The sequence below is a fragment of the Corapipo altera genome, unplaced genomic scaffold (genome assembly GCF_003945725.1).
Source record: "Corapipo altera isolate COAL_440 unplaced genomic scaffold, ASM394572v1 78, whole genome shotgun sequence".
Classification (NCBI taxonomy): Eukaryota; Metazoa; Chordata; class Aves; order Passeriformes; family Pipridae; genus Corapipo; species Corapipo altera.
The window spans coordinates 543954-561502 of record NW_020884904.1 but is presented as its reverse complement, the minus strand read 5'-3'; the positions used below and the strand labels follow the sequence as shown (position 1 = coordinate 561502).

The following is a 17549-nucleotide window of genomic DNA, read 5'->3' as shown; positions in this document are numbered from 1 at the left end:
AACTAAGTGCCCTGGAAACAAATGGGTATCACAAAAGGCCAGGTAAAAAGTTGCAAGCATTACATTTAGAGGGAAGCAAGGAAGACTGTATGAGGAACAGTATATTTGATAAGGAAGAACATAACTGAATGGAAGATTCCAAATTTGAACCCGGAGGAAACTATTCAAGGCCTCAAAATTTGAGCTTGGTACAAAGAGTTAAGAGAAATATGCAGAACATGACAAGGAGGTCAGAAAGATATTTTACTTTACCTTACCTTGTTCACAAATTTTTTTGGTGAGAGAACCCTCATCTTGAAAATAAATTATGCGCTTCTGCACAATACTGGCTCTAGAAAGAGGGGAAAAAAAAAAAAGGAAAGGTTTCAAATATGCTTATTCCTTAAAGCAAAAAGAAAATGTACAATAAAACAGCAAAAGGAGAAAGGAGAGAAGTGGACTACTAAGGTCTGTATTGACAATTCATATATACAATACAGGACTACAGATAAAATATTTTTATTTCAACTTGCATTTGAATTTTGTCACATTTTACAGAAACTTGAAAGGTATTTACCTTTAGAGAAGTGATCATAGTCATATGGTGAGCATCTGTGCTCTTGAAATGTATGATGGTCAACTGAATATTCAATATTTCAATCAAATCTTATATTAAAATACTGAAGATATATTCAGTTTCAGAAAAATAGCACAGCTAAATTAAGCAGCTGTTTGTAGGAAATTACATGGCATCCTAAAGACAAAATTTTTTCTGATATATGACAGCAATTCAGTGCAAACATCATGTAAAACAAAATTTAGAAAGAGAGTTAGCATAAGGTAAAGTCTTCAAAAGCAATTCAAAGATTCCAGAAGGCAAGTCACTTTAAAATTAATTAAATCTAAGATATTTTATTAAGGTTTAGAGTTGAGAAAAATCGTAAATTTATAAGCCTCAGTTTCTCAGTTGAGGAGGGGTGGATATATTCAGTCCTACATAAACTTTAACTAGCTTTGTTACCATTTTTAACCATAAAAAATTAACTCACACATAAACTTTATCTTCTTTCTATAAGAAAAGAGATTTTGGTTAAATTCAAAGACATTTTACAGACAGTTTCCTGACACCATGCTCTGAGAACAGGCACTCTTCTTTGTTTACCACTAGTAGTGCACATTCTTCTAGGAGCCTTGTGTACCATCACTTTATTTAAAGCTCTAAATAGCAAGGACCAGTTTCTCGTCTTTCTTCAGCTTTAGTTAAATAATTTTCTTAATTTCTCTAGAATTATTCCTCACCCATGACAGCTCAAGCGAGAAGAAAAGTAAGACTGTGTATGATTGACATGTTGTTACAGTCATGTAACCTTTCTTTGACAACATCCCACCCTTAAAATTATCAAAAATAAGATGTAATTTTACTGTGCTTTCTTTGCCGAGATGCAGGGCTGCAGCAGGAGAGGAAGGGATCCTTCTTTTCACCCACAAGAATAACTGGGTTTTGTAAAACCTCTTAAAGATAAATCAAACTGTAAAGGGTGCAAAAACTACAGCCTGCTGTCGTCCTCAACAGGGTTGGCATCTCCTAAAGGAAGGTGTGGTAAAGAGCAGTACAGGTAACCAACCAAGGTTGTGAAAAAACAGCATGAAACAGAGTAGAGCAAACTGACTTTTACTAAAAGCAAGGGCATGATCTGCCAGTATTTGGTAAAAGGAAACTGCTAGGGATAAATATGAGCTTGTAGCAAATAACAGAAAGCAAATGAAACCTAGAGTTAGTCAGATGTCTTTTATTAATATAGGAACTGGTATGGGATGACCTAAACGGTGGCAGAAGGGACTGACCAAGTATGTGAGAAGCAGAATGAAAATTTTCTGAGAAACCATTTTCATGGTTTCTAACAAGATATAAGGGGGAGAAAATAAAACAAGCATAACTATCAGAACAACTGCTAGAAAAAATAAGAGCCCAGTGGCCAGCCTGGGACAGTAACACGCTATCTTTTTTTTTCCGGCCTTAGCCCTGAAAACAAAAGCCTACTTTAAAGACTTTTTTGGATGCTACACTGCAACTGAAAGCCAATACTTTCATGCACACTCAGTGAAACACATACAATTTTTGATACACCATCAATCATGGATTTTCAATCACTGCACCACAAAACTGGAAAACGGTCATTTAGGATAATTAATAAAATGCAAAGCAGCAGTAAACTGAAACGCATTCACATATGAATTCACAACTCACATCTCGTCAACATGCTTTCATCACTGATACACTGGCCAATTACCAGGGCCAATGGTACCTTTACTGATGTCCTGGATGAGGGGTTGGAATTCAACCTCAACAAGTTTGCGGATGGTACTAATCCATGGGAGCAGGTGACATGTTGGAGAGTAAAGCTACTATTTAGACAGGCATATTACTGACAGATTTGAGAAATGGCTTGGCATGAATCCCAATAAAAGTCAAAGGCAAAGGCACATGGGATGGAATAATTCAGCTACAACAGTACAGTAGAGGGCACCTGCCAGCCAGAGAGCAGCTTTCCAGGAAAGGCCTGGAGCTCTTGGTGGGCAAGCTGACCATTGCCACCAAGGCAGCCACCAGTCTCCTGGGTGGTGTCAACAAAAGTGTAGCAGGCTGATCAAGGAATATGACTTCTTCCCCTCCATTAGGCACTCCTGAGACCACACCTGGAGCATTAATGCCAGTTTTGGGCTGTCTGTTTAAAGACAGTCCTTGCACTGCTAGAGAAACTCCAGTGAAGGGCCATCAAGATGGTAAAAGGAATGGAGCACATGATGCCTGAGCAGAGGCTGAGAAGACTGGGCTCACTCAGTCTAAAGAAGAAAATGCAAAGGAAGTATCTTACTGCTTGTTGTCTTCAACTACCTATCAAAAAAATACAGAAAACCTACAGCCAGATGCTTCTCAGCAGTGTGTGGTGGGGACACAAGAAATGCCGTGCAGTTAACAAGGAAAATCTCTCTCACCACGAGGATGGTCAAAGTGATGAAACATTGGAATGGGTTGCCTAGAGAGTTTGTGCAATCTCCACTCCTGGAGATATTCAAAACTTCTTCAAATCCATGTCTTGGCCACCTACTGATGTAACAAACTAACTGATGTAATGACAGCTATTTCAAGTAGGGTAAATGACATCCAGAAGTCCCTTCCAATATAAATCATTCCACCATCCGAATCCAAACAAACAAGAACTGTTTGATAAAGATCTCAATTCTGCAGATAGCAAAGACATTACCAGTATTTAACTCGAGAAGCAGTTTTTAGTTATTTTAGAAATAAAATATATAAAGATTTTTTGAAACCTGAAGCGTACTCATATTATTCTTTTTGCTGCAGTTAGCTTGTCACTGTGAAATGTCAAAGGAACAGTTCCTTTTCTAATAACAAAAGCTTCACAGTTTTCTGAGTCATTGTCTCTTCAGCTGTGTTTGAAACTACACAAGGAGACAATAATTTAAATGGGAGTTTTGTTACTGATTCCAAATGGACTGGGATTAGTACCTTAGATGGCTGCATAAATATCAAAAGTAGGCATACAGCTTTCCAAATACTCAGTCAGAAATAATTTTAAACTATTGTTTTAATAATAAGCTTCTAGATTAGAAACATACAAAAACATCTGATCCTTGTATTTGATAGCTTTTACCCCTACCTTACATACCCCTACAATGCTTTTTTACATAATTTTTATTCGTCTAGAAAAGTTCTGATCTTTGGATTAAACATTCTTTCCTTTGGTTTTGAGGCTTACAAAACCAGCTGGAAATGGAATGGCTAACTTTTACAGAGAGGTAAGAAAGCTTTCAAGAATTTACACAGAGTACATCTCTGTTTAGTCTACATAAATCCTTCTCACCACTTCAAACATCCAGTGCTGTATGAACCTAATGGGAAGGGGAGATCCAATTGCTTTCCCCCATATATTAACATATATAAGTGGATCTTTGATTTCTTATTTTTTCTTGTTGACTTGTTTCTCTCTCTGACCATCACAGAACCATGAATGAAAAAAAAAAAAAAAGAAAAGAAACATGACTATAAAAATCTGTTTGTTTCCCCATTTCTTCAAAGTGATGCTTCTGGATTTATTCTGAAGTTTTTCCATCCCCAAACTAAGAAGTAAAACTGTAAGCTACAGGCATATATAAACCTAGCAGCACCTACTTTTATTAAAGAAAACCAAACAAACAAATCATCCTAAAAGTGTCACTTATTTCTTTTTTGCAGTTCTCACAGTAAAATGAAGGAATATCTAGTTGCTTCTGTAACATTTGGTTTGGCAGAATGTTATAGTTTGGATACAAGCAGGTCAGAGTCTCTATCCAGGCTCAGTTCGGTCAGAACACATCTGAGAGCTGTGTGAAAAGACTGTCTTGAAAGACTTCCATGGAATAAGAAAATTCACTATCCAGCACAGTTCCACAAAAATTGGACCAATCTGCAGCGAAAAACTCCAGTGAAGACACATAACTTGCATGTACAAACAGGAAATGCCATAAACCATAAAAATCCAGACCAGCCTTGGGAATGCTCCAGTTCATACCAGAAACAGAGGAGTTAGTTTGGTGTTTTTTTTTTTTCCTTTCCTTCTTCCATAGAAACAGTTTTATATCATCTTCCTTACTACTTTTGTCAAATCCTAGCATGAACAGAAATACTCTTATTTCAAATTACTTTTGTGGAAGCACTGATTTGACAAAAGAAGTAAGGGAGAGGTCCTGTAAGAATTGTTCCTATGACATTTTTTAAGCTTACATCAAAACTATTAAGTACAATACTAGAGCTACATTTTAATAAAACAATTTTTTTCAGAGCTGGTGAGAATACTCTAAGTTTTACTCGGATATTGAGAAATAATAATAAAGAACTAGAATGCAGATAAAAAACTTCTTCTGTTCTGTATTACCTATGACTTAACCTTGTTTTGCCCTTCCAGTTATCAAAATTACATGTTAATTATTCCCTGCCTTACTAATTTAATAACAGTATTATAAGTTGTTTCTCACCCCAGAAAGCTATTAAGAACAATTAACAGGATAAGTTCATTTGCTTTTTCGGTTTTGCTGTCTTTTGGAAAGAAAGAATTTCTAAATGTACCATTTTCTTTAGCACTAGAAAGTGAGGTGAAAACCATGCATTTACATCTACTGTAATTTTGCTAGTACTAGTAGATTTCATAATTCTAATGCATTATTTAGGATGTTCTCATTTTATTTCCTTCTATGTTGTCTTACAAAAAAAGCCAACCCTGTGTTTCTGACAAGCAATTACAATGTCAGGAAATGCACAAAGTCCCTGAAATTTACCAACAATATTTACTTCTTTTTCTAATATTTAAGAGACTTTCGTTAAAAACAAATATAAATTCATCTGAAAGCAAATACAATCCTTTAGCCAATAGATGTCCAGCAATTTTTACACTGGTAGTGTATTTGAAAAACCACATTCTTCAAAATAACTTTCCATTAGGAAAGTGTGCTGTCTCACCCAAGGACAGGCTTCACCTACACCAAAATCTGTCATCAACTATAATTGATGTGTCAATATGACTAAAAATTTGCAGTAAATTATTTCTTTCTTAATGTTTAACTTAAAACTAATACAGAAGGTACATTTTTTTTACTGTGATTTTGTTGGCCTTGTTCATTTGTTTGTTAAGTATGCTGTTAACACAGTTTGAACAAACCAATCCAATTTGATATTTGATGTTGAATAAAACACAGCAATATTAACCCAAAGTTTATCAATACTGCCATAATTCCACATCCCTGCATAGGATGAAGGTCTTTAATAGATTAGCCACATGAAAAACAATACAAGATGTTCACTTCCAAAAAAAAATTCAGGGCATACAAACACAACAGAATATCCTTCTTCAGTTTTATTTCTGAACATTTCACATACACCGTCAGAAAATATAATTCAGAGAAACCCCACAGCAAGACCAAAGTACTCTAAACTTGTCTTACAGATTTGCTCTATTTTTAGAATCCTTTTGGTGTGCTTCATGTCATACTCAGGTTTACCATCACACACGTACCTGGGAGCTCAACAGACTTCAAGACTAATCTGGCCATCATATATAATGCAATAAAAAGCTCCAAGGGAAAACACAACTATACATTCTGCTATCTCATATTTTTCCTCAGAAAATCTCTCTGTTCTTTGCTTGAATGGCCACAAGACATAAATGTTAAATCTAAAATCTTCAGAAAAAAAACATATATTGACAAAATCATTTCTAGCATGTACACTACCCCTATTACTTGCAAAAAAATAAAATAAACAGAAAAAAAAAAGTCATCAAAGGAAAATAAAATGAAAGAATGAATGTCTAGGACTCCTGAGAAATTTTCACATGGCATAAAGCCCATTGCTATTCATGGGTTATGTCTTCACCAGGGATTTTGATAGTCTCCACTTTTTGTAGCAGGTACCATCTCCTTGAATTTTAAAGCTAAGCATTGTAAATTATACTGCAAAGAAAAGTTAGAAAAGTTTGGATAGGACTGGGTGGTTGGAGGACTTTTTTTGTCATTTTAAGTAGTGGGATTGTATAGGAGATGGAAATAATCTTTCAAAGGTGGGAGTACAGGGTTTTTTTCAACCTAGTGAGCCAAAGTCCTATACCTGATATCTATATTCATTGAGCTAACTTGTGATAAGAACCAATGCAAACAACTTCTGTATTAAAAAAATCCTAAAAACAAAATGAAAAATAAATCCAAAAAATCCCCTTATCAAGCATTGCTTTATTTCTGCTTGAAAGGCCTGTGTACCCTGTATGACACTCACCCACTTGCACAGGGAACTCAAATACTTGATTATTTTGGGTGATCCAACCATCCCCCTTTGTCAGCCTGCAGCCCGCTTTACCTGACATGCAGGATGTGACAGAAAACAAACCACCCAGGCAAAGGCCACATTTCAAACCCTCCCACACGTGCTGCTCTTCCTTCACCAGTCCCCAGGTTCCTTCTTGCCACTGCTTGACCTCTGTTGATTTTGCCATTATTGAACAGGAAGCGTGGACAGCTGAGACACAGCAAAAAGCATATCTGCCCTTTTACAGCATTTCATTTAATCTTTATGTCCTATTCGTATTCCCCTCCCCTCTTGAATCATCTTCCCCCACTCCAGGTTGGGAGGACTTAAAAAAAAAACAAGCCTATTATTTTTTGTACAGTGCATTAAAAGTGGTAGAAGTAAAATGTAAACATGACCATGAGTGTCCAGCTAATGAAGTTGGAAAAAATCACCCAAAGCTTCATAAAAAATATTCTAAATCTTTAATATTGTTAGAGGGGGAAGAGTGTAAAATATTTTGAAGTTAAAACAAAAAATAACAGAGCTATCATTCTCCAACTGAAGCTGCTAATTAGCAATATACTGAAGTTATGTTTTAATGAGTAAATTATTTACTTCTACAGACAAAAATTCATATGTCAAGAGCAACATCCTAACAGCATTCATCCACTGGTAAAATACTGATTACTAGATAGTCAGTAGCAGGGATCTTAATTGGAATAAAATATTTTATGTTATCAAATCCATACAAATCTTCACCCCATTTCAACTGACAGAAGCCTGAACGTGAGAGCACCACAATTAACAGAACAAAATAACACCCACTGAAACTAATATACCCTAATTTGATATTAAAATGCTTAATAACACTTCTTAAAAGAGACATTAATATTATGAATGTATTTGCCTAGGGAAGTTTTTGATGCAGTATCTTTAGTACTTGAGGTTAAGTCGGACACCACAAATCCACTGGAACTGGAACCACCAGAAGAGGCTTGTCAGCTCTTAAGCACAGCTGAGACACACATTTCATCTGCCTGTAACAACTGAATCTCATCTACCTGTGCTGTTCTGAGAGCTTTTACTGACAGCTGAGACTGCACAGCCTACTGAACAGTCAGCCAGCTAATGCCAGGAGATACTGGCTGTTTATGCTGAAAGACATGAGAGCAGAGAAATGAAAGAAAATAAAGGACCAATAGAGATAAAAGGGTTGATATCGGTAACTTTGCCACTTTCCTCATCCTGAAATGGTAGTATATGGGAAGAAGGCACATTCAAACTGTATTTGAGAAATAGCTGAAAGACCACCCTGCTCGTGCAACACAATTATCAAAGAAAGATCAAATTAATCCATTAAATTATTCTACATCAGTAGGGAGGTTTTCACCAAGCTTCTCCTCCTACTCTTTGTTCAACATCTGCTGCAACAAGTTCACAGTTAAGAACAGTGTTAGTGCCTCTAGTTCATACAATTGTCCTGGTTGAAAAAATTAGTTGCAGTAGGGATTTGCAGCAGATATTGTTACAAAACTTTGGTACATCGATTTTTGGAGAACACAATGGCAGGGAGCCTGTACGTCAGGGTCTTTGCTCTTCTGGCTTCAGCCCTAGAAGTGCCAAAATCAATACAACCTTCTTATGTCTCATCAGCTGCCAACACCAGTGGCACTGACAGCAGTTTTGCTACAACAGAGCAAACAAACAATGGAGAAAGAAGAATTGTTAAACAGACTGCATGAAAATCAGAAAAATACTCTCAAAGGACAAGGAAATAGCAGTGTGGAAGGGTACAGACACAGATTAGGAAATGGATCAAAAATCATCCATCATGCTTAGGAAGGGCAAGAACAAAGTCTAGTCAACATCTCTTTACTGTGGCAAAAGTCAGTGTGGATGGGATTGAGTATAGATTATATACATTAGCCCCCCAAATCAGTCTGAGCTAATGAGACTCCTTGAGAGTGTGTGATTCCTTTTCACAGTGGTTTTAAGCATTTTCTGTACAACAAAACACAGCAGCAGGGAGAGGAAACAAACCCAACAGTATCAAAAAGCCTTTTGCCATAGAGGGGTTTCTGAAGTCTTGGTGATCCGGATAAAGGTCAACATTTCGTGGAGGAAGTGATTAGAGCTACTCTTAAAAGACCAGAGATTAAGCAAAAGCTACACAGTCTGTATCTCCCTCAATCATCAGGACAAGGAGAGCACATGAGTAAGACTATTAAAGGAGCATTGTCAACAGTGGTAAGTAGTAATGAAAGGGATTAGGATGATAAATTACCCTTCATATTAGCACCTTTGAGAAACAGGCATAGACTAGGAATTGGAATTCAGTCCTATCAAGTTTTATTTGGAACAAAAGTGCAGCTAATTAGATTCTTAAATTCATTAGAAACTCCAAGAGGGAGATGTTTTAATGTGGATAATTGAGATACACCAAGTGTGATTAGAGATGCAGGAGGAAATAGGGCAAGGGTTCAGACATTGTGGAGACAAGCAGGGATGCTCCTTCAGATATCTGTATGGGAAATAGATAAATTCATTACATTTTTGAGATTGACACCCAAACAGTGCAATTTAAACTTTTCCAATAGTTGGCTTAGATTTCAAAACTGAAGCAACAAGGAAAACAAATCTGATCTTCAAGACAAAACCATAAGGTATACCTATGTCACCTGTTTATTATAGCAGGGAGTCATTTGTTCTCACCAAACATTCACATAGAAAAAGAGATGGAAAAACATTACATACTTTGAAAATTAAAAACATACAATTATCAGATACACTGATGTTAAGGGTGCTTTGAAAACTTAGATGTGTCCTGCAACTTTATGCTGCTGATGATTGTGAGATAACACTCTAATAGGACCTGACTGACCCTCTGAAATCAATTCTCAGCTTCAGTTTCACTTTATCAGAAGAGGATCATAGCCTGAATTTCTTCTGATGCGTGAGTAGCCACTGGAAAACTAGAAAATTATAAGGACAGCACTTAAAACTGTATCCTCACTGAGCCAAGTGCCTTACTGAAAAAGACAATGCAAACAACACATATCCAAGTATCTGTCAAATTTGTCTCCTCTTTATGAGCTTAGTTTTATTTTACTCGCCTGAATGAAGTTAGTACTTTGTAAGTAGAAATGTGCATGGCAGAAATGCAGTAAAAATGGAAAGAATGATGAGCTACTTGTGTTTCCTCACTATACTTCAGACAATGTTTTGGCCATGATTAATTCAGAGAACTTAGATAAATGGCTGTTCATTAGAATTTTATGTAAATTAAATCTGATGAACAAGACTATTTCTTTATGAACAATCATGAAATGGTGGTACCTCGATATATGACGTCAACTTTGCAGTGTGGAACATTTTTTATTTTCTATATGAGTTTCTTATCTCATATATGTACTTCAACAAACATCTGCAAGGCAATCATGCCATAAGAGAGCACACCCATTTTTCTATGTCTAAAATGAGTGTATATTCCATTTTCAGACAAATCTATGGGAAGACACTATAGGTAATCTGTAAAACTTAAATGAGTGTGTACATATTAAGGGTATCATGAGGCCACATATAGTGAGAGAGTATCAAGCTCATTATGCCCCTAATGAACAGAGCTGATTCCCTCCTAGACACAAGCCCCTTACACAGCCTGTAAGATTGTCCTTTTTGCAGTAAATGAAAATCCAGAAACCATTAAAGAAATCAAGTGTGCTTTCTGGTGCATTGCAAGACTTTAAACTACATTCTGCTGGTGCAGTGAACTGATGGAGCAACAAATCCATTTCTTTGGGAAAGTGGCTCAAAAAGCGTTCAGGCTGCTGCTGTTCAGGTAGCAAAGACACTTAATGCATGTCTAATGAAGTAGAAATGATAGAAAAATTGGGTACCTAATTACTGTAAGGAAAAGAAAGGAATGGTCCACCCAATTCTTGGTTGAATTTAGTATTTCAATCCTTTCAAAACTGCCTTAAAAAACTGTCAGTCCAGGTAGTGAGAAAGACTTGTCAAACCAGGTAACTAGAAAGACAATATCAATTCCACAGTCAGTTTATACAAAGCAAAATTCCTTTTCTAGTTGTTTTTTACCTGTCATAATTTCTAAAAAACTGCGATAATACAAAGAGATGCTCCTTTAAGGAAACAAGTCATAATTGATTTTGTGGTGTTTCACATGAAGCAAAGAATGAAGATAAATACAGTGTTCAGGTTCTGAGAGCTTTGTTGATATTATGTGTCACTCTTAGAGAATCTCCGGCTAATAAATGTAAATTTGCTTGAGAATTGAAATACTATTCAATATAAGTAGAGATGGTCAGAATCCAACCCATTGTTAATTCAGCCAGTGGCCTTTCATTATATAATATAGCTGTGCCTGCAATTTTAACAGTAAAATGTGCTCTGCAGAGCTGTTCTAGATTTCTGTGGGCATGAAGACACTTCAGCAAATATTTACATCAACATGCTAGAAAAATGTTGCTAATATCGAAAATTTCATACAAAATGGCCCATCTCATATAGCTTTTTTATTTTAACTTATGTACCTTCATAGAATACAAATGTGAAATACCTGAACAGACTGTATTATGAAGGAGCAAATGACCAGCAAGTTGAGCCACATTTATGACTAATTTAAACTAGACTTTGCAACATCTAAGAATTGCCAAAGTGTTGTAGGATTAAGACCATTCACTGCTAAGGTCCATTCCTTTGTCTAGGTCAATAGACATTTTGAATAATGAAGGATCTTGACAAGATATTCTCACAGTATTTCTTAGTGAAACCTCCTAGTCCCTGGGTACATAGTGAATAAAATAATTAAACTATTAATTTAAGAAAAAAAATTAAAAATTTTAACTAGAAGTTAACCATATTACGCTACTTAGTTATTTTTTAATTACCTCCTTTCATCATCACTGTACTCAATTTGCCCTTTCCATTCATTGATCTGAAATGAGAATACTCCCATACCACAGTAAACAACATTATGTTTGTATGACAGTGGGCACCAACTGGTGTCCTGGTTTTAATATAGAGACAAAAATACCTTTCTCTGTAAACCCCATGAATAGTATGACATTTTGATTCATGGATAAAATACGTGTTTTAAAAAGGTATCATATTATGTTAAAATAACACCTTCAGCTTCTGACAGAAGACAAATCAGTTCCTGAAGATGTTACCATATTTCCAGTTCATGCAGTTCTAAAAAAACTGATTTATAATATTCAGTAATAAAAAATGTCAATGCTTCTGATGTCATGTATATGAAAGGAAATAAAATTATGGCTATCATTATTATTTCTGTTCCTTTTCTCTCTTTGTTTCCCCTCAAAAATTGACAATGGTCTCGAAGTCAAATTAAGCATCTGTTTGTAAAATAAACTGGAGTGCTACTGACAGCTGCTGCCGAATGGCAAATGTTCTACAGCTGTCAGGCTCCTAAATTAACAATGATTTTCATTTACAAACAACAAACAACAGGAAAATTACAGAGTTGTCTTTTCTTTTTCTATCCCACTGCTTGAAATTTATGAAAATACAGACTCTACTAGAAACTTAGTCAGAAAGAAAACAGAGTTTACTGTTACATTTCCCCACTTACTGAGAGCAAAATGTCAGACAAAAGCAGATATCAGTACAAGATACTTCAGAGAACTTCCCTCCTTACATGTCTTAAATCCTTTTTTGCATTTGCCTCTAGGACATGCAAATAGAATCAAAAATTCATTGAGGATTTATCTTTCTTCAGTGTAAATTTTGTCAATAAAGAAAACTATTGAAAACCATTTTCTTGATTTTTCCTATATATATATTTAGGTTTGTAAATACACAGATACCTCCAACTAGCAGCTTTTTTCAAAATTTTACTTAAAATGCTCACATATTTATTACATCAGGAATAGATGGCAGGGCTTTTTAGACAGAAATGTTAATATTTTTAAAACAAATTAATTTACTTTTTCTTATATTTAGAGCTCAGCTGGAATTCACTGAAGAGTATCAAGTTCAGTATGATTATGCATACATCAATATTTTCATTAATAGCTTGAATGATGAAACAGAACAAGTAACTGACAGCAGACAGTATCAAGCTGTAATTAAATAATCTTAGGCACAAAGTCCCACTTTTATATAAGAGTAATTATATGATCAAAGAAAGGAAAATTGAAATTAGTATTGAAATATTTGATAGCAGGATAAAGTCTAGTTCATCAGAAGTTGAACACAAGAAAATGTTACCCTCATAGAAAAACTATTAAACATTACAGTGGAAGTTATGTGAAGCATCTGTCGGATTACAATGCCCAGCTTTGGGTACCACAATTCAAGGATATGGATCATTTGGATAAAGTTCAGACAAGGCTATGAGAACAGTCAGACATCTAAACTGAAGGAGCTGGGTTGAGTAGCCCACAGAAAAGAAAGAATGGGTTGAAAAGAGGGTTAGAGCATCTTTGTAGAATAAGGGGCTTTAGAGGAATCATTTTAGCACAACAGCAGCAATGACAGGTGAGGATTGGCACCAATTCCTCATGGGCACTGCCAAGGCTCCACCTTTAAGCAGAATAGTGGGCAGGGAAGCTCAGTCATAGGACATCCTCCTAAAGTCCCTTCTAACATCACTTGTTTTGTCTTCCTTGTGTATCTTCAAGATTTGGATGAGAAAGTAGAAATGCTAGAAATCTACTTCATTTCAAGTGCACAATTTAAACACACAAGTATCCTTAGAACAGCGTTGAGAATCTAGAAGGACCAAGAAATTTAGCATGTATAATTGTTAAGAAATAAAAATGAAAGTTTTAAATATCCTGTGTATTTTTGTAAAATAACAAATTAGAACACAGGTGACTTCTGATCAGTTCTGCACTTGTGCCTACTGTTAACCTTAATAATTAATTTTTATTTAAGTATTTCCCTATTAAGCCTGGAGAAACCCCAATGAAGATCAAAAAGAGAACTGATACCAGCATCTTGTCATAAAGCATGCTGGAACTCTTCTTAAGCTTGAATTCCTAACCCACTGCACAATTTTTTATTTTTTGCAAAACAGTTTGTTTTACAAAAACACATTTGTGACAAATAAAAATCATATGGGCCAATGAAAGTAACTGCACGTTACTTCAATTTACCACAAAATGTGCAATAACACTGATTTTTATTTTTTCAAATATGAAATTATCGTAGGCATTTTCAAGGTATTGTGTGAAACAGTTAAAAGTATTATCTTTCCTAATAAGGCTATAACTACATTCCCCCTATCACTACAGGATATCACCACCCTTCTCCTTACTCTTTATTCTCATTGTTTTTCTGTTGCTTTGCACTCCTCAAGGAATAAACCCATCTTTGAGTAGCAAAACCATTAAGCTGCTTCGCAACACTAAGCCTTTGCAAACAAAACAGCATATGAATGAATCTAACTAGATTTTATAGGATTACTATATTAATTCTGCCATAAAAAAGATTATTTAGAAGAACACAAAATTACAAGAAAATCCATTTATAACACTTGCCAAATTCATGTACTCCCACTGTGAAGTTAAAGAAACAATATTAAATCAGTGAGAAAATGAAAGTGAAACAGATTTTTGTTTTAAATGTAGATGTGTTAGTAGATCCAGGGGGCTGCTACTGTATGCATTGAAATGCAAATATGCATTTTTTACATCTAATATTAGAGCTGCTATAGATATACAAGCTATGTAGAAAGGCAGAAAGTAATTCTTTCTTCCTAATACAAGTAAACTCTCTGGAGGCATTTAACCTATAAAATGAAATATAGGACTGTAAGTTAGTTTCACAAACTTTTTTCTTATTTGGGTTTTTTGTTTGGTTTTTTTTTAAATAGTTGAATGAAGCAAACATTCAAATTACTTTTCAGGAACCTCAATACTGCAAAGTTAACATACAAGCTCTTCTATCTTGAAGTGGTTTACAAAGAGTCACTGGCCTCTGGTTGCTTTTGAGAAAAGAGAGGCATTGAAAAATGAGTTGAGCTGTATATAATAACCCAGTGTGAAGGACAGGAATGGACCCAAATCTACTCATTTCTAATCTATGTCCCTAGACATTTAAAGCTGTGCACATTTCTATTACAGCTCCTAAAAGTGAAGAATGGGGAAAAATGAAAGAACACAAAAAGAATCATATATGGAAAATTGTACATTTTCTATACGTCAAAAGTTGTATTTGTTGTGTGGACTGTTAGGATGCATAGAGACATCTTAGTTTGCTATCTCATGTAGAAATATAAAGTGTCTATATACAATATTTTATTTAAGCTATGCACCATGAAATATTAAGCTATACTACTATTGCCTCTGTCAAAAAATGTTCAGCAACTACTGCTGCTGTAGTGTGGTAGTTAAATGGAAGATTTTTTTTTTGAAACTATTAATACAGAAACTGTGATAATTCCTCTGCATGCAGAAGCCTCATTAATTCTACTGGGAAAAAATCAATACAGCTATTTATAATATGAGAACTGTTATCTTCTATTGTTCCATAAACAGATTGTTCTTGCAGGTAAGGAAGGCAGATTGTTCTCTGTTTTTCCTTGGCCATTGTGTTTAGTCATAATGGAAAGCTGCTGGTAAATGTTTTACAACTGTGCTCAATTGCTCCACTGTTAGTATTCTAATGAACAGTCAGGTTAAAATTGTTGACATGAATTATTTGGGCAACTGCACAGGAAGACTGAAAGGATAAATGGAAAAGACTGAATAACAAATTTAACATCCAGTTCAAAAAGAAGTTTTTTTGTTATTGTTAGTTTCTACACTTTGAATTATTAGAGGCATAGTTTTACAGAAAACTCCTCATAGCTCTTCAACTATATGACCTACTGCTCATCTGCTTCACAACAGTGTGATTTTTCAGTAAGTATAAATATATGAATCCCCTTCAAGAAGTACAACCCACAAGTATTTAGGAATCCTAAAGGAGTATGTAAGATCATCATATTTCACATGTTTTGTAACAAATAGGATGCGTTTAATGAATGCATTCCGTGTAAAGCATTTAAAGAAACACTCAAATAAGCATATGGAAAAAGACTTGAGATACATTTTGATCAGGTTAGTAACCGAAAAAATCAAGAAAAGTTGTACTCATTGGGGTAAGTATGGCCTAGAAAAAAAAAAAAAAGATATTTTAGTAGTGAAAGCATCAGAGAGGACAAAAGAATCTCCTTATGTTGCTTAATCACCTTAGTCTAATAAACTGAACAACTTATTACCATGTCCAACTTCTCCCTCTGCCAGGTCACAGATACTGATGAGGGATTTAGGACAAGCATGAAAAGTAGCACACAAAATTTTCAGCTGTAAATGTACATCATTCTCTTTCCTTATTTATTTTTTTTTGTTTAAGTTCAACTCTATGATCATCTATCAGATGTTGCTTTTATATGACTGGCAACAGTTTCAGATGCACTGTAGCTTCCACCCTTGTAAAGCAGTCTGACTGATGCAGATCCACCCTGAAGCTCACTGACCACTGGAACTTCTTTCTCTTAGGAGTAAATTTGTGCAACACTGGTTTTGTGAGAACCATAATATCAACACTTTCAGTAAGAGAGATTCATTCTGAAGCGTGTTTTTATTCTGACCATCTCAATTTAGCATTTCTGATAAACACTCCCCTTACTGCAGTGTTAGGGAGTTGGTCATATATTAAATTACACACCACGGAGCTTGTGGTTTTTGGGTTTTGCCCAGATACTTTGTGCTTTTCTGGACCAAGGATGTCATCATGAGTTTGGAGTATAAAGAAGAGATTTGGCTGCATAACAAGACAGTACCAGGATATATATGTAGTTAGGAACTCATGGGGGTTTATGACATTTGTTTCTTCTTTTAGTCTCTCCAACAACACATTTGAGCATATTGTTTACTCAGAGTGACGTGCCAGGTGACCTGAATGAAGATAATGCTTGAAGTTATAAGAAATCAAAAAGTACATATTCAAAAACTCTTACTGGAGTTTGTTCGCCCTCAGAGCTTTGAAGCTTGAGAGCAAGAGGACTGTCAAAATCCACACTGAGATTGGAACCTGAGTGTTATATCCAAGGTGACCCATGGATTAGAACTGAAGTTGTCCCCATAGGGATGACAGCCTTGCTAGTGTAACACAGCTCTAAAAGATTTTGCCAATACATATTTTATATACACTAAATATATCATAGTTTTTCTTCAGAAGATGGCAATTCTTTAAAATTCCCCTACTCTCTGATTACATACAAACAAGACCTAATGTAATTAAAATCATGAAGATAATGACACATTCAGAAAAACTATAAGTTCCACACTTTTCTTCAAAAATTATAAAACATTTCCCCAGAGATGGCTCAGAACACATTTCCAGAATCAAACAGTAGAGACACTATGATGAATACAGTGGATTTCTGCAAGTAGTAATGGTAATGTACTATTTACAGATACCAGACTTTAATTTGTTTATATAAACATAATATGGATAACAAAAATAAATAACTCATCAGCAAGAACTTTTGCTACATTTACCATACAAGATACATGAGTTGCCTGAGAACTCGATTATTCCATGAGCCAATTAGAGAACTGTGCTTTCTCTTCTAAATGGTAAATTGAATATAACTTATCTGCATGTGGCCATCCTTTATCACATTTAACAATTAATCTCTGACTCAGTAAAAATCACCAAATGCTAAAGGAGGAAAAGATAATTACCATCTCTCAGTACT

The 17549-nt window shown here is 35.2% G+C and overlaps 1 protein-coding gene across 2 annotated transcripts in view; it reads right to left on the bottom strand.

The window, feature by feature from the left end:
- SPON1 (spondin 1) overlaps window positions 1-17549 on the bottom strand; it is a 190534-nt gene that overhangs the window by 132052 nt on the left and 40933 nt on the right. For both annotated transcript variants that reach the window (XM_027651246.1, XM_027651245.1), the window contains exon 4: window positions 258-331. In XM_027651246.1, the coding sequence (XP_027507047.1) occupies window positions 258-331 (74 nt within the window). The remainder of the gene's footprint in view (window positions 1-257; window positions 332-17549) is intronic.